We start from the raw sequence: 18,933 nt of genomic DNA, 5'->3' as shown, positions 1-18,933 counted from the left end.
AGGCTAAGCTCCCGGCCCTGATTTTACATTTTGACTGATATGAATGATGTGGCTATGAATACTGGTATACAGTATAAGTTTTGTATGGCTACATGCTCAGAATGCCTTTGAAGGGCTATGATTTGGAGATGGTTTGTTCAACAAAGTTTCACGCACTGAAGGCTTACCCCCACAATGACAGTGTTGAGGTGAGGCCATGGGAATGCTGCCCTTTCAAATGAATTCCTTTTTCCTGCAAAGAGTTCTTATGAGAGTAAGTGGAAGTCCCAAGCCTCTCTGAAGAATGCACTAAGATGTGATTACTTACTCTGACATATGTTTGCACCACTGTCATTGGCAATGATGTCATACAGCTGAGGAAATACACCCCAACTAAGGTGATATCACTGCCACGACCTCAAGCCTTCAAATCTATAAGCTAAAGAAATACCTTTTCAAGCCAAGTGCCAGTGGCTCAGGCCTTATAATCCTAGCTACTCAGGAGGCTGAGATCTGAAGATTGCAATTCAAAACAAGCCTGGGCACAAAAGCCCGTGAGACTCTCATCTCAAATTAACCACTGGAAAGCTGGAAGAGTTGCTGTGGCTCAAAGTGGTAGAGCACTAGCCTTGAGCTGAAAATCTCAGAGACAATGTCCAGGCCCACAGTTCAAGCCCCACAACTGACAAAAAAAAGAAAAATCAAAAAGAAATCCTTTTTCTTCATAAGTAGCCTGTGACAAGCATTCCATTATAATGACAAAAACAATGACTACCATCTCAAGTTATGTAATGACTCTATATTTAACTTAATTAGTAACCTACAGTGAGTTAACACCATTTTCCAAAGCAAATGAACCATTTTACATTCCCAACAACAGTATATAAGGGTTACAATTTCTTCATCCTTATCAATATCTGCTATCACTTTTTTTTAAATTGTAGTCATCCTAGTGGATTCGAAGTGATTTCTCATTATGATTTGCATTCCCATGATGGCTAATTACGGTTGAATAAATTTTCAAGTGGTTATTTCACAGTGATTTGGATGATACTGAAGTCTGAGAACCTTTGAAAACTCTGTAAAACTCTCAAGGTCTCTTGACATTACTAATCCCAGAGGAATAAAGCCAGAAAAATATATAGCTTTCAATACTGCACCCACTCATTTCTTCTTGTTCTATATTATTCTGAGCTACAGCTTAACCTAGACCAACTCCTGTTTTATAAAGTCATATTTTATATATTTAATCTTATCTCCTTCAAAAATAATATGAATTTATAAATTAACTTTACTATTCCATAAGCAACTAAGGATGCAGTACTGCCTACACTGATCAGCACAATAATAAATATTATTGTGAGTATAATAATTATTATTGTGCTCACAAAAGTGTGTGTGTGTATGCATACATATAACTCAATATATTAACAAAAGCCATGGGAAAATGTTAGTCTTTAAGAGAAAAAAAAGCTATTTTTCTTTACCTTCCACAATCCATCAGCAGCTTAGCAATGCTAAGACAGAAGTCAATACTCATTTCACAACGTAGTATTTCTCTAATAGCTAATAAAAGAAAAAAATGTCATTTTCATGAAGTTTTTTCTTTTAATCAAAATTCCCTTATTAAAATTTTCCATACACGATATTCTGCCTAACAACTCATCAACATCTTTTAATGTAGTAACGTCTAAACATTAGAATGAGAGTTGTGACACAGCCACTTTTCTATGGTCGGCAAAGTAACCTACTAGAAAGCAATTGCTAAACATTATGTGATAAGAACACCCTGGTCAAAAATTTGGGATCTGACTTCAGTTTGAAATGTTTGCACCTGTAGAACATAGTCAAGTCACTTCATTTTTCTGCACCTTAATATGTCATCTGAAAAATAAGGAATATTCCATCAATGTCATAGTGTTGCTGAGAGGATATTTTCAAGAGCCTGCCTGCATAAGAAAATAATATAGCAATGTACTCAGTAAACATTTAATAAATTACAGTTTCTGTTACTATTATTCCCTTTTTTTTGCCAGTCCTGGGCTTGAGCTCAGGGCCTGAGCCCTGTCCTTGGACTTTCTCAAGGCTAGCACTCTACCACTTGAGCCTCAGCACCATTTCCAGCTTTTGTCTATGTGGTACCAAGGAATCGAACCTGGGTCTTCGTGCATGCTAGGCAAGCACTTTAACCACTAGGCCAAACTCCCGGCCCCACTATTATTCCCTTTATTTCAGAAATTGTACTTCTGAAAAAATGGGAAAGGGTTTACAAATAAGGATATTAAAAACAATGCTTATTATAACAATAGGGAAGAAATAAAACCTTGTAATATCTACTAAGAGGCTGCCTTAAACTATGATGAAAATACCACAACTACTGAGCATTAAATAACATGGAAAAAAGAATATGTCTTAATAACATCTATAAATTCTGGCTACTCAGGAGTCTGAGATCTGAGGATTCAATGCCAGCCCAGTGACAAAAGGACCTGAGACTCTTATCTCCAATTAACCTGTAGAAAAGGAGAAGTGGGGCTTGGCTCAAGGGTAGGGTGGTAGCCTTGAGTTGAAGCGCTCAGGGACAGTGCCCAGTTCAAGTCCCACACCCACAAAAAAAGTAAAACTTTTGTTCAATATAATAAAATTTAAAAATCAATTCTATTTTAAAATATTTAAAATGTGGGTTAATGGTGTATTTTCTAATTTGTATCCACATTTTTATTCTGAATAAGTGGAGTTTCTAGGTTAAGTGAAAGCAATCTGAAAATAAAGGACAAACACTGTTGAACTCCGCTTCTTAAATAATGAAAGATTGTAGTTCAAAACTAATCTACTTCAAATTTTTTTTTTCCAGTCCTGGGCTTGAGCTCAGGGCCTGAGCACTGTCCTTGGGTTTTCTCAAGGCTAGATCTCTACACCTTGAGCCTCTGCACCACTTCCTGCTTTTTTCTGTGTATGTGGTACTGAGGAATTGAACCCAGATCTTCATGCATGCTAGACAAGCACTCTACAAATAGGCCCAACTCCTGACCCTCTACTTCAAATTTGATCACTTCAATGATCTACCCTGTTTTTCTACATTATATTAAATTGAATAAGTTTATTCCTTTAATAGGTTAATTCCCTTGTTTATTCCTCTAAAGCAAAATAGTGGAATTGTCTCCATTCGTAACATTCATAACATTTTCTGCCTCTGTATGTGAGACAATATTGATAGCCAGTTACGCAGGATCCTCTACATATAAGGATCTAAGGATTCAATTGACTAAAATTCTAAAGCTCACAGAAAGATTCATCAACACTAAATTAACATAAAATTTAGAGCTGCTTCTAAATTTAATTGTTGTCCTATTAAAAGTGATTATTCATTAAATAATCTATAATTATATGAATAATTATATATAAATAATTGAGTTCTGAAAAACTGATAATATACTAAAGCATGTACACATTAAGAAAATTTAAAGAAAACTATTTTTATGAAAATACAATATAGAAATATTGTTATGAACCAGTATGCAGAGATACCTTGCCTCATTTACTGTATCCACAAAATAGTAACTGTAGTAGTAATAAGTACGATATATATAACATACATTGTACAAAAAATTAGATATGTTCTAAATGTATATGTTTTCTCATAGGATTCTGCTACTACTATCACATCTCTTTCTGATTGATTGATTTTTGCCAGTACTGGGGCTTGAATTCTGGGCACTGTTCCTGAGCTTCTTTGTACTCAAAGCTAGTACTCTACCACTTGAGCCACAGCACCACTTCTGGCTTTTTCTGAGTAGTTTACTGGAGATAAGAGTTTAATTGATTTTCCTGCCTGGACTGGCTTTGAACTGAAATCCTCAGGTCTCAGCCTCCAGAATAGCTAGGATTATATGCGTGAGTCACCAAAGCGCGCTTCTCCCTCTCTCTCCCTCCCTCCCTCTCTCTCTCTCTCTCTCTCTCTCTCTCTCTCTCTCTCTCTCTCTCTCTCTCTCTCCCTCCCTCCCTCCCTCCCTCCCTCTCTCTCTCTCTCTCTCTCTCTCTCTCTCTCTCTCTCTCTCTCTCTCTCTCTCTGTCTCTCTCTCTCTCTCTGTCTCTCTGTCTTTTCCAGTCCTGGGGCTTGAACTCAGGGCCTGGGCACTGTCCTTGGACACTTTTTGCTCAAGGCTAGTGCTCTACTACTTGAGCCTTGAGCCACAGCACAACTTATGGCTTTTTTGTGTGTGAATGTGCTACCGAGGAATCGAACACAGACCTTCATGCATGCTAGGCAAGCACTGTACCATTAGACCAAAATCCAGGCCCTAGAGTTAATCTTTTTTTTTGTGGGTTATGGGGCTTGAACTCTGGACCTTGGGCACTGTCCCTGAGCTCTTCAGCTCAAGACTACCGCCCTACCCCTTGAGCCACAGCACCATTTCCCATTTTCTAGTGATTAATTGGAGATAAGTGTCTCACATTCTTTAGGTTCTTTAGTGCCCGGGCTAGCTGTGAACCTCTATCCTCAGATTTCAGCCTCCTGAGTAGCTAGAATTACAGGTGTGAGCCACTATGCCTGGCAAGCTCATCTCTTTCTAAGATGAAAAATCTGAAGCACAGAAAACTTAAGTGACCTGTTAGATAACATACACCTATATATCAGTATGTTTTTTGTGCTATATACCTATTAGTCCCTGAAGAATTATGAACAGCAGGAAATAATGTTATATAAGTAATTATAAACAATATATCATTAGGCAAGCTTTCTCCACTGAATAGGCAATCTTTTTCCCCTGGCATCTGTGAAGCCTGGGAGATCTCAACCTGGCTGTGGACATAGATCTCATTATTCTCCTCACTCAGCACTTTTTCAGTATCAATCCCACCTTCAAGCTCCTCAATTAAATACTAGCTCACTGCTATACAAGAGGTGATTTTTTCTTCAGGAGTGTCACACAGCTTTAGAAGAGTTGGATAGCTGTAATTCTCTACTAGACTAAAAGAAAACTGATTGCTTTCATTTACTCTTTTTCAAACTGTCTTTTACATTTGCTGCTGTTCTTTCTTCTCTTGCTTCCTAGTTGATAATCCCTTTCATATGTGATCAGTTTCCTTCTCAGCCACCACCAAATTATACCTACTGTTAGTATACCACAAAAGATCTTATCTTAAACTAATTGATAGTGATATATTAAAATATGTGGGCAACACACACACAGATGGTACCTTCACGAATATCGATATTAGATGCTTCGGCTTTCAACAGGATTCTCATCTTTAAGAAAAGCCCATCTGGATGTAAAAATTCCTATTTTAAACCAAGAAACCACAACATTATAACTCTGGAATTTAAAAGACAATTTTCCAGTACAGTAATTGTTTTAGTCAACCACTGCATGATAACTCAAGATCAAAGGAAATCAAAATTAAAAGATCACATACCAACATTTGGCCTATCCCTGAGCTTATTTTCTTGAATCTAAACAAAATAACACTAAGAAAAGATTAAGTAAACATTTTTGTGGAATGACAAACATGTAATGGCGAGGTCAATATGTTAACTGTGTGACTATCAGCCATATTCTCAATAAGAAAAACCTCTTGAGAGTTTCATAAGTCAAGTCTTTTGTAAACAAAGGTGAATAAAATTAAAAATGTAAAGAATATGCATACTGTGTCTGCTCTTACTAATGTTCTCTGAATAATATTTCCAAGTTATTATTAGCTAGCCCTAAGCCAACAGCCTAGCTCTACATTTTGCTTGACAGGTTATGTTGGGAGCCAGAGTGGAATCAAACTGTACTTGATTTGCATCAGACAATTGTTTTATTGTCTTATTGTTTTCTGGCCTTATTCTGTTTAAATGACCTGAGATTTACCATATGAATGTAACACCTGGAAGTTCCCTGGTTTCAAGAAGGGAGAGAAGCCTAGAGTTGACAATAAACGAGGCTGCAGTTTTTACCTGGGCTGCAGACCTCCCCGACCTGATGTGTTTGTCTCTCTTCTATTTTTTCCAGTCCCTGCCCCCTATTTCAGGAACCCCAATTTGCTGCCGGGAGGCCCCGGCAGGTTATATGTTTAAACAACTGGTTAAAATTAAAAGTGCTTGTGGGTGGGGACGGGAGGGCAAAACTGGGAGAGAGTGAAGAAAGGAGTCACATCATCCAAATAGAAATGTACTCATTACCTAACTTATGAAATTGTAACCCCTCTGTATATCACCTCTATAACAATTTAAAAATTATAAAAATAAGTCAGGTGTTGTTGGCTCAGGCCAGTAATCCTAGCTATACAGGAGGTTGAGAGTTGCAGATCGGGATTCAAAGCCAGCTCAGCCACTAAAGTCCATGAGACTCTTAACTCCGATTAACCACCAGAAAACCAGAAGTAGCACTGTAGCTCAAATGATTGAGTGCTAGCCTTGAGGTGAAGAGATCAGGGATGGTGCCCAGGGCCAGAATTCAAGCTTCACTACCCACACACAAAAAAATACAAACTATAAACAAACAAAACAATTAAATTAAAAGTGCAGTGGTGGGTGCTAGTAGTTTATTCTTTAATCTGAGCTACTCAGGAGGCTGAGATCTGAGGACACAGATTCAGATTCAGGTTCAAAGTCAACCTGAGCAGGAATGTCTATGAGACTCTTATCTCCAATTAACCACATACCCAAAAACCTGGAAGTGGAGCTGTTGCTCAAGTGACAGAGTGCTATCCTGGAGCAAAAAAGCTCAAAGACAGCTTCCAGGACCTGAGTTCAAGCTCTAGGACCTGAACAACAGCAAAAAAGATACTGTTGGTGGCTCCTGTAATTCCCGCTACTCAAGAGTCTGGGAACTGATGTGGTATTTGTACACAATGGAATTCTATGCTGCTGTCAGAAAGAATGACATCGCCCCATTTGTTAGGAAATGGAAAGACTTAGAAAAAATCATATTAAGTGAAGTAAGCCAGACTCAAAGGAACTTAGGCTCAATGGTTTCCCTCATTCGTCATAATCAGTAGAAACCTTGGGCTCTACTAGCAGAGATTTGCAATAGAGCAAAATCTTGATACATAAGGCCATATAATGTGAAGCTAATTGAAAGGACCTCCAGGATATTGAAACAAAAGCCATATAATGAATGATTTTTGTCCTTAATGTACTATGTTGTCTCTCATCTCCTTTGTTGTCCCTTGGTTATCTCATATTGGTATAGTATCTCACTTTGTTATCTGATATATTGAATTTATTTGTATTTGGATATTTGAAATTTGATAGGGAAGGGGGGAAAACCAAGACGGGTGGGGGGTGTGGGGGGGAGGGAAATGGGTACCAAGACATGTGAAAGGGTATTAATGTATGTGAATTAATGCACCTTCTATCTGGCAAATATCATGTAACCCTTTTACTAATTCCAATAAAAAAATTTTAAAAAAAAGAGTCTGGGAACTGAGAAGCTGAGTTTTAAGTCAGACCAGGCAGGCAGGTCCATGAGGCTTATGTTCAATTAACCACTAAAAAGTTGTGGAGTTGTGGCTCAAGTGGCAGATCACCAGCAAAGTATCTAAAAATTGCTCTCAAAATTCAATGGAGTTCAAAGGCTTATTTGTTTTTAGATCTTGTGAGCTGCTGTAACAAAATACCATAACTTGGTGGCACATAATGCAACAAAATTTACTTCTCATAGTTCGGAAGGCTGATAACTTCAAGATTATGGTACCAGCAGACTGAACATCTGGTAAGAGCCTGTTCCCTCCAAAACTCTACTTTCTCCTACTTTAAGTCCTCATGTAGAGGAAGGCACAAACAAGTCACCCTCTGGACCACTTTTATAAAGGCACAATGCCGTTCTAGAGAAAGTCACTATAGCATCATTACCTCCAAGTCCCAACCTAATACTGTAACCTTTAATGTTAGGATTTCAACATTTGAATTTTAGGGGGACACAGCCATTTTAATTACAGCAATATTTTATCTTGCCTTTCTAGTACATAGAACAGATTGTAACCATCTATTTTTTAAAAGAAGAATACTGAAACAAATCTCTAAATTGGATTTCAAACTGTGAATCAAAAGTAAAAATTACTTATACCTTGTTTGCTAGATTTATAGCAATGATGCCCTTAGAATAACATTCTCCAGTATGGCAATCAAAATAAACAGTGGCTAGGGATCGCAGAACTTTAGCCTATAATTAAAAAAAAAAAAACATTTAGCTGAGACATAACCTACAACTGAATAGTTGACAACATTTACACACAGATAGGCATTGTTCCAATCATCTTTTCTATCCACATCTTAAACAAACACTTAGTTTTAGGATATATCTCATCATTATGATACTTCTAACATCAAATGCCTACTTTTTGCATTTACACTTATGAAACAATACAGGATTTTATTATTCTATAGTACAGTGATTTGTTATTCTATATCTTGATTTTTTTGCTGTTGTGTGTGTGTGTGTGTGTGTGTGTGTGTGTGTGTGTTTCTATGTGTATTTGAGATGGGCTCTCCTTCTGTCCAACAATATGGATTTGAACTCCAAGGCTCATGTAATCCTCCTGCCTCAGAATATAAGTAGCTGAGTTAACAGGCAAATGGCATTGTGCCTGACATGTATCTTGTTCTCTTTATTCAATGTTATGTGTGAAAAAACCCTATTATAATTGTTACAGGTCACTGGGTCTCATGGATTTTTAATATTAAGTGACAATGTCACTATACAATATATTGGTATATTAAATATTGATCGCACTACTTAAGGCTCAAACACAAGGCAAGCACTGTAACACTGAGCTACAGCCAAAGCCCTATAAATTTTAATTGTGATAATATAAACATAATTTTTACTATCTTAGCCATTTTACTGTACATTTCAGTAGTATTATATGTTTTTACAATGTTTTGCAGTCACCACCACCATGCATTTCCAAAACTCTCTCTTCATCCAAAATTGAAACTGGACTGATTAAGCAATAGTTCTCTGATGTCTGCACCTCCTAGGCTCTAAATTGACTACACTGGGTATTCTCATATAGTAGAACCATGTGGTGCATGAAGGAGTAATTTCACTTAACGTAATGTCATCATAGATCATTGAAGTTAAAATGAGCTTTCCTTTTTTTTTTTTTTTTTTTGCCAGTCCTGGGCTTGAAAGCTCAGGGCCTGAGCACTCTCCTTGGACTTTCTCAAGGCTAGAGCTCTACCACTTGAGCCTCAGCACCACTTCTGGCTTTTTTCTATGTATGTGGTACCGAGGAATTAAACCCAGGTCTTCATGCATGTTAAGCAAGCACTTAAACCACTAGGCCAAACTCCCGGCCTAAAACGAGCTTTCTTTTTTAAGCCTGAATAACCTTTTACTTCCAGTCTTTTTATCATTCAAACATAAGGGTATTCATTAAGGTCCATCATTCATTAAGGTACATTTAGCTTATGTGATAATATCAAAAACTGAAATTTTTTGCATTAAAAATAGGGATTTCTTTTCTTTTTTCCTTTTTTTAAATTTTAATGTATAGAGGGGTTACAGTAATATTCACTAAATAGAGGGTGCATTACTTCTCACACATTGATACACTTTCTCATGTTTTTGTCCCCATTTCGCTCCCCCCCTCAACTCATCTTTTCCCCCTTCCCTTTCTTATGTATTTCAAATAAACATATATACAATATACCAGGTACCAAAATTGGACACTGTAACAATAAGAGATTAATCAAAGGACAACACAAGAGAGGAGAAAAAACATGGTACATTAAGCACAAGTCACTCATAATTAAGCTCTTGTTTCCATGTCCTGGAGGTCCATTAATTTAGCCTCATCCGATATGGCCTTATGTATCCAGGGTTTGAGCTATTGTAATCCTCTGCTAAGAGAGTCCTCGGCTTGTACTAATTATTACAAATGAGGGAAACTATGGAGCCTACGTTCCTCTGGGTCTGGCTTACTTCACTTATATCATTTTTTCCAAGTCTTTCCATTTCCTTACAAATGGGGTGATGTCATTCTTTCTGATGGCAGCATAGAATTCCATTGTGTATAAATACCACATCTTCTTGATCCAATCATCGATTAAGGGCCAACTGGTTTGGTTCCATATCTTCTCTATGGTAAATAGTGCTGCAATGCACGTCATTGTGCTAGTGGCTTTAGTATGTCCTTGTTTCTGGACTACTGGGTTAATGCCAAGAAATAGAATTTCTGGGTAAAAGGGGAGCTCTATGTTTAGTCTTTTGAGGAACTGCCATATTGCTTTCCATAGTGGTTGAACGAGTTTACACTCACAGTGTAGTAGTGATTCCTCCTGGCCACATCCCTGCCAGCATCTGTTGTTATTGGATTTCTTGATCATGGCCATTCGAACATAGTACATATTCAATTAAACATATCTGCAGTCAGTATATTGTTTTTTTTAGTATATTGTTTTGTATTTACTATTTTCTGTATAAGATTGCATCCTTTTTTCTGTTAGTTAATAAAATAAAAATAAAAAATAGTATATATAAATATGTATTTACTACAAAATAATGTTAAACTAATGTTGGACAGAAGGAGATGTAACTGTGCCTGAAAAATAGTCCTTTCTTGAAATATATAGCAAGGGATTAAAAAAATAATAATGGTAGGGGCTACATTTCATAGTTTTTTCTTTTCCCATTATCACAGTACTTGATACATAATGTAGATGTTTAGTTACATTTTGATTGGCATGAACATAATGGTACAGAGATATTCAAAGTTTTTCCACTATGCTATCAGGTATAGTAATTTTATCAGAGTTATTTACATAATGACATTTTATTTATTATATATTTAAAGTAACATTCTATTTAGGTTGGCAGAAAACCTCGAAAAATTAAATGTGCAACAAAAAGAAAACCTGAAACCCCAAATATTTTTCAAAATATTATATATAAATGTATATATAATTATATATGTACCCATGTGTACATTATGAACCTATGAGGTATATTTTATCACTCTGTAAATGTTCTGGAAACAAATTCACTTAGATATTGAATGATGTGCACAATAGATAATCTAATAACAAATGGAAAATTAGAGTATTATAACTATATAACTATCATAAAGTATATTTTTTCAACCTACTTGAATATTTAATATGATCCTTACCAGCATATCTGGTCCAATAGAAGTTTTATCCATCTTCCCAACATCATAGCTTTGGCTATTAAAAAGAAAAAAGTGTGTATAAAAACATATTCATTTCAAAGTACGTATAATTTTTCTAGATTGTATATTAGAAAGAAAGCCAGATACAATCATACTTTATTTCAATTTTTTATACACTAAAATTATAAACCAATTAATATGTGAAATCAGTTTTGTAAAGCAAAGCATTCTATTAAAATATTTCCTTAGCAGATATCCAATAACTGCCATTATAATTATATTAATGCTTATATATTGGTGAATTGAACAATACTTTAAAATATAAAACCTCTTAAAAATAAACTGAGATAACATAGTGAAATCTATGCCAACCTGGGCTACATAATGAGAGCCTGTCAAAAACAAAACCCAAACTGCAGATTCAGAAGTGAGAAAAGGAATGTTCAACATCTTAACAAGGATATAATGCTGGTCTAATCCCTAATTTAGAACAGTGAACCTTCTACCAATAAGGGGTGGAATTTTTGCAACAGCAATATGAAAAACTCTTAGGATATCACTCAGTGAGATAACCATTCATATGGAAAATTCATTAAAACAATAAAAAAGCACTTAAATTCTCCAGAAATTATCCTAAGTAATAGAAAAATAAGCAAACTCATATTAATGATAGTTGGCTAATTCTCTGGATGAACAGCAATGCCAGAATGAACAGCTATAAGCCCAGGCTCTGTTTCATATTTGAAGTGGTAGGCTGTCAGCCTTCCTGATCATTTTCAGGCCTGTGTACTACTTGGCTGGAGCAGGCAACATTGAGAAGATTTGACTTCCTCTGCCTACTACTATTCAACTTATAGATTACCATGGCTATGACAGGTTAAGAATAGTGGGTCCCTAAGCTGGACACTAGTGGCTCACACCTGTAATCCTTGCTACTCAGGAGGTTGAGATATGAGGATTGCGGTTCCAAGCAAGCCCGGCACAAAAGTCAATGAGGCTCTTATCTCCAATTAACCACTAGAAAAGCGGGAGTGGTGCTGTGGCTCAAAGTGGTAGTGCACTAGCCTTGAGCTCAAGAGGTTAGAGCCAGTGCCCAGGCCCAGAGTGTCCCATGACTGACCACACACAAAAAAAAGAATACTGGGAATACCGGGTCCCGCTCACCTTAACCCTATCTATTTCATCAAGAAAAATCTTCCAGTTCAGGAAGGAAGGTATCTTGGAAAGGGAGTTAACATTCTCCCTGCATTCACTCATTCATTCATCAAGGATGTCATTCCAGGAGAAACAGATCATACTCTTACTTCTATCTATAATCATATGACACAGAGATTTTGGAGGTGGGTAAGGTAAAGAGGAAGATCTCTGAATTTCTTCCTGAGGGGGACTGATTTTATTTAGACAGAGAAAGGAGGAATTTATGCTGAAGGGTATTGTTTGGTGTGTGTGTGTGTGTGTGTGTGTGTGTGTGTGTGTGTGTGTTGACCATCAAACTCTATTTCCTGACTTTAGAGACTTTATTTTAGATTTTACACATTTAGTGTAATATTCACTATAAATTGGTTATATATAACCTTTATCATATTGAGGTACATTCCTTCTATTCCTACCTTCTTCAGCATTTTTATTGTAAAATGATGTTGAATTTTGTCAAAGGTTTTCTCTGCGTCAATTGAGATCATAATGTGATTCTTGTCTTTGATTTTGTTTATGTGATGTATTACATTTATTGCTTTATATAGTTTGAACCAACATTGCATCTCTGAAATAGAATTTGATCATAAAATGTGATATTTTACTGTTACTGAATTATCTATAAGAACTTTATTTAGAATTTTTGTAGACCATCAGAGAGATGGTCTATCATTTTTTTTGTTTCATTTCTTTCCAGTTTTGGAATTAGTGTAATACAGGCTTAACAGAATGATTTTGATAGTATTCCTTCCCTTTCTATGGTAAATTCTGAAGAGTATTAGTGTCAGTTCTTTCAATGTCTGGTAAAAGTTAGGCAGTGAATCCACTGAGTCCAGGATTTTCTTTTTGGATGAATCTTTATTACTGCTTCAATTTCATTGCTTGTAATAGATCTATTTAAGTGATTTCTATCTCTTGATACAACTTTGGTAGATCAAATGCATCTAGACATGTATCCATTTCTTCTACATTTTCCAGTTTATTTGCATGTAGATTTTCAAAGTGTTCCAGTAAGATCTGATTTTCGTTTGTAAATGTTGTGATATCCCCATTTTGCCTCAAATTTTAGTTACTTGTATCATATCTATTCTCATTTTAGTCAAATTTTCTAATGATTAATCAACAATATCTGGAGAACCAATTTTTGTTTCATTAATTCTACTTTTTTTGGTGGGTTGTGGGGCTTGAACTCAGGGCCTGGGTTCTGTCCCTGAGCATTCTTGTATATTGTATATACGTTTATTCGTCTATATGATAGGAAAGAAAAGGGGAAAAACAAGATGATTTGTAGGAGGTGGTGGAGGGAAACTGGGAAAAAAACCTCGGAAGGGATATCAATGCGCATATAACCATAACCCCTATTTATATTACCCAGACAATAAAATACAATCGCAAAAGAAAAAAAAAAGACTCATAGAGACTTTTCTGCCTGAGCTGGCTTCAAACCATGATCCTCAGAACTCAGCCTCCTAAGACATTGATGGCCCACTTCATTAATTTTTTTCTAGTTCATAAATCCACGATCTAGGGATTGTTTCTTTCCATTTGCTAATTTCAGTTTTGGTTAGTTATTGTTTTGAAAGACCCGCGGAGACCCGCACCCAAGGACGCACACAGGGACCACTGGATGCAATAGGCAAGAGGATTTTATTCGGGCATATGCTCGGGCTTCTCAGGTACACGTGACCTCGAGATCCGTGAGGTTCAGGTCAGTGGCTGAGAGCCCCGATCTGTCTCGGGAGTGACTTTTTATACAGTTCTACAGTCCGTTATAACAGAGTCCGCGCTTTCACAGCCAATAAGTTTAAAGTATTACAGCAAGGTCTGCACGCAGGCAGCCAATCCTTGGGAAACAAGTTATACATTTTGACCAATTATCATTTAGATAGAGTACAATAGAGTGTACATGCTGAGTTACACATCTCCGGCCCCTGGTATGGGAAAACAACCCTAATTTAGTTAACACATGTTGTTTAGTTGTTTATTCTTTTCAAGGTGGCCCAGGATGTTAGTTAGCTGCAGGATTTAGATAACAGGCCATGGGCAGTTGCCCTTTGCCCTAATCCCAGGCCTCCAGGAGGAGGAGGGGTCTTCCAAGCAACCTCCCAGGGAAAGTGTTACATGGCGGGGTTTAAACAATTTGTACAGAGGCCAGAAACAGCTTGGTCAGGCACAGAAGTCTGCTCCTTAACAATATGGACTAGCAGGGTCTTCGTGCTGAATAACACATTCCAATGGGCCCGAGGTCTTGGGGAAAATGACCCTTGTCTTGTTATAGAATTAGCTCCTTTCAAGGCCTGGATGGTGCTACTGCCGGCTAGTTGTTGATTACAGATAGCAGAGCAAAGGGGACGTTACAGATAACAGAACAAGCAGGACGTGGGCTAAGCTTGTAAAAACTACTACCATGGGGAAGGGGCAGGGTCGGGTTTTACACAAGTTCCTGCCCAGTTATGAGAGGTACGGGTATTAGTAAGGCGTGCTTACAAACTATTAAAAAGCGCCCTCATTCTGAAGCAGCAGCCGTCTTGTTGTCCATGTAAGCTGCCCAAGGTATAGAGATGAAAAATAACTACCCCCAGACCCAAAACCATTCCCCATCAGTAAGCAGAATAAAAATCTCCAAGGACCCAGAGGCTGCACAAACAGGAACTTCTGAGCCCTAGTCAGCCATTGTTCACACAGGTGTCCATAAGCTCCAGGAACCAACCTATTTGGTGTCAAAATTAGACTGCACGTATAGCATTGTATAGCACTAGTTGCCAAACCATAAAACTACTCTCTGACAGTTGAATGGGACCCGGCGTCTTAGAACTTCCGGTTGGTTTCCACCAGCCTGGGAAGCTCCCCAATCCCCATCTTATCTCATCCGACCACCTGATGGGTGTAAATCTGTGACATTTGCCTTTGAGGAGACTGTGTAAACCCTGACTGTCAGCCTCTCCCCTGCACCTCACGGCATCACTGCTTTGAGGTGTGAGTGAACAAGTTGCTTGCCGGCTCCCTTAATCTATGGCCAACTAGCCACCGTTCCTTAGTTAGCAAAAGCATGAGTTAAACTTTAAGATGACAGCACTATGGTTCTGACCTGGGATCTTTCAGTTTCTCTAGGCACCTGAAGAGCATCATTAAGCTATTTCTTTGATATTTCTATTTTGCTCTTTGTTTGTAATATAGGCATTCGTACACATAAACTTTCCTCTTAACACTGTCTTTGCTGTATTTCAAAGGCTTGGGTAGGTTGTGTTTTCATTCTCACTGGCTTCTACTTTTTTCTCCCTTATTTCTTTAAGGGCTAACTTACCATTAAATGTGTTGTCCAAGCTGTGTTGTTTAATCTCTATGCATTTGAATATTTATTGTTGTTTCATTTGCTCTGTATCAGTAATTTTACTCTGCTGTGGTTTAATAATTTAAGGAATTATGTCAATTTTCTTATATTTGCTAAAATTTGACTTATGTCCGAAAATAGGATATATTTTGGGAAAAGTTCCATGATCTGCTGAGAATGTGTATTGTATAGATTCTGGATGAAATACTCTGTACATATCTGTTGTGTCCATTGGTCTAGGTGTCATTTAATTCTGGTGTTTGTTGATTTTTTTTCTTCCTGTATGAACTATTTATTGCTGAGAGTCAGGTATTTAAGACTTGCTATCATTGTATTGGGGGTCCATCTGTGGTTTTAAGTCCAGAAGTGTTTGTTTAACAAAGTTGGGAAAACAAATAATTGGAATATAAATGGGAACAATTGTTATGTCCTCTTCATGGATTGCTTTCTTTGAAGAAAGCTTATTTTTCTCTTCTGACTAATTTTGAAGTTTACTTATTAGATTGAGTATAGCTGCTCCTTCATACTATCATGGATCATTTGCTTAGAAGAACATTTTTCACCCCAAAGCAATGTTTATTTTTCTTAATGAGGTATGTTTAATTAATTTAAAAATTATGCTTTTATAGCCAGGTGCTGGTGGCTCATGCCTGTAATCCTAACTACGCAGGAGGCTGGGATCTGAGGATCATGGTTCAAAGCCAGCCCAGACACTAAAGTCCAATTAACCACCAGAAAAGTGGAAGTGACACTGTGGCTCAAGTGGTAGAGCACCAGCCTTGAGCTGAAGAGCTCAGGGTCAGTGCCCAGGTCCAGAGTTCAAGCCCCACAACTGACCAAAAAAATGTGCTTTTAAGAAAAAAGGAGGTACTACAGAAATAAAAACAAAAAAGAACTCTTGAGACATATAGGTAATAAAGGGCTTATATCAAATAAATATAAATAAGTATAAACGGATTAAACAATATAATCAAATGGCAGAGATTTGGTGGCTAGTTTTTTTTAAAACAAGACCCAGTCACATGCTGTCTATAAAACACAGGCTAAATTCAAGGCTACAAAGAGTTTAAATGAAAAGGGATGAAATAAAAGATGCCGTATAAATAGCTAGAGTGGCTATACTATTATCTACAAAATGGATGTCAAGACAAAAAATGTCTTTAGAGATGGAGATGCTATTTTATGATAATCAAGCAATCCTTTAAGAAACTTATATATTCCCCCAAATATTGTAAGAAAATAGGATAAAATTGAAAGAAGAGATAGATAATTTCATAATAATAGCTGGAGTTTTCAATACCTCTCTCTCAACAAAGGAGAGAGCAACTAAATAGAATATCAGGCAGTATTCAGAAGACTTAAATGGCACTATAAACCTACTAGACCATAACAGACATCTACAGTATACTATATCCACATTTTTATCAACTGTACACACAGCATTCTTCTCAAATGTGCATAGGACATACTTTAGAATCAGAACACATATTGATCACACACAGCCATATTAGATTTAACCAAGTTTAAATTAAATGAACTACATTATTTGTCCATATAGAATTAAGAAAAAATCAAACACAAAAGAAAATTTGGTGATTTAATGAGTATGGAAATTAAGCAGCAAATGCCTAAACAACCAATGAGCCAAAGAATAAATGACATGCGATATATGAAAATACCTTAATGTGAATAAGAAAGAAACTATAAAACACCAAAACTTATAGGCTATAGCTAAAGCAAAGTTTAAAGGAAAACTTACAGCTATAAGTTTCAACATTAATATGGAAAAATGATCTCAATCACTATTCAAAGATTCCATTACAAGAATTTGAAAACATAAGAACGAGCTAAACCTAAAGTAAGAAAAGAGGAAAGGAAATCACAAAGACTAGAGTGGAAATAAATATATAAATGAAAAGCAATCGAGAAAAGTCAACAAAAAATGAACAAAGTTTGATGTTTGAAAAGATCAAAATTGAAAAACTTTTAGATACATAACTAAAACAACTAGAGATAAGACTCAAATTATTAAAATCAAGAATGAAAGACCCATTGACTATTGGAGGAAGACTGTTCCTAAATCTAATGCCTCAACTATGTTCTCTTAAATTTCTTACTCTCACTATAGTTCTTCCTTTATCTGTAGAGAGTTAAAATTGATCTAAATCAGTCCTGTTCAAGCTTTTTCTGAACATAAAAATCTTATTTTTCAAACAAAATTTACAAAAAATATTAAGCAAGAAAATTGATTTAAAGCCTAATTTGTGTATTTAGAACTAAATAATCTCATATAATTATGTAAGTTTTCTTTTCCTCTTGAAGATTTTGATGCTATCCTTACAGAATTCAAAAGAATCACAGAAATGGTTTCTAAATTCCTGAAACAGATGATCTATAAGATGTCTCCTAGCTCTAAATTGTTAACTGCATTATATTATAACTGGTATAGAAATTGATATTACTAGATTCTTCATATTTCCACCAGATGGTGCTAATACATTCCATTTTCCATTACACATTGATTTTGTATGTGGTCATTTTTATAATTAATAACTATTGTAGTATAATACTTTAACTTTTCAAATTACTGTCATGTCACTTAAGTTTTCCTCACTGTAAGTATGTTTTCCAGGCAAAGCCATTTTGGTATAGGTTATGAAAATGGAGGAGAAAGGAATGAAACAGGCCAGCTAACTTCTACAGGCGAGGACTATTTTTTGAGATAAAGCAGCAGCAAGGGACATAGCCTTCCCGTAGGCATGGAGACTGGGTGTCCCAGCTGGGATAAGAGCTGGGTTTTATGGGGTCTAAGCAAGGAGGCAGAGGTTAATGCAAAAGCCACTAGGTCAAGGGAGGTGGGGGCTTCTCTGTTGGCTCCACAATTGAATGTTTACAGCTGGACTTGGATATATTGCCCTGGTGGAGTCAGACAGTCTGCACTTACAGCCTGCCTGGTATCTGTATGCACCTAAGAAAACAGGGTGTATGTGGGTGGGGGGGGGGTAAATCCTTCATATTCTGTATTTGGATACATAGAAAGAATAAGCTGAGGGAAGAGGCAGATCCTACAGTATATAGTAATGAATGAAGTTAAAATTGGTGGTGGAGCATCAGACTTGAAAGAAAAGCTAAGGGACAGCATGCAGGCCCTGAGTTCAAACCTAGTAACCCCCACCACACACACACATTAAAAAGGTAGGAAAAGTTCACAGTTAATTAGTCAAGATGTTCTTCCACCTCTTAGATTTTTTAACCTAGATTACAGTGCATAGTAGTATCAAATCGTCAAGATCTGAGGCTGTGGGAGGAAAATAAAAACTTAATATTAA

General features: G+C 36.7%; 1 protein-coding gene across 1 annotated transcript in view; it reads right to left on the bottom strand.

Moving 5' to 3' along the window:
- The window catches only part of Tex11 (testis expressed 11), a 243,360-nt gene that overhangs the window by 133,837 nt on the left and 90,590 nt on the right, over positions 1-18,933 (bottom strand). Inside the window, exons 9-12 of the mRNA XM_090327103.1 lie at positions 11,080-11,134; positions 8,034-8,129; positions 5,182-5,263; positions 1,467-1,545 (exon numbers count right to left, since the gene is read on the bottom strand). Coding sequence (XP_090183229.1) covers positions 1,467-1,545; positions 5,182-5,263; positions 8,034-8,129; positions 11,080-11,134 — 312 coding nt within the window. The remainder of the gene's footprint in view (positions 1-1,466; positions 1,546-5,181; positions 5,264-8,033; positions 8,130-11,079; positions 11,135-18,933) is intronic.

Source organism: Megascapheus bottae, chromosome X (assembly GCF_031878675.1).
Source record: "Megascapheus bottae isolate mThoBot1 chromosome X, mThoBot2.hap1, whole genome shotgun sequence".
Classification (NCBI taxonomy): domain Eukaryota; kingdom Metazoa; phylum Chordata; class Mammalia; order Rodentia; family Geomyidae; genus Megascapheus; species Megascapheus bottae.
Note: the sequence above shows the minus strand (reverse complement) of the source record. Positions and strands in the feature narration are given on the sequence as shown.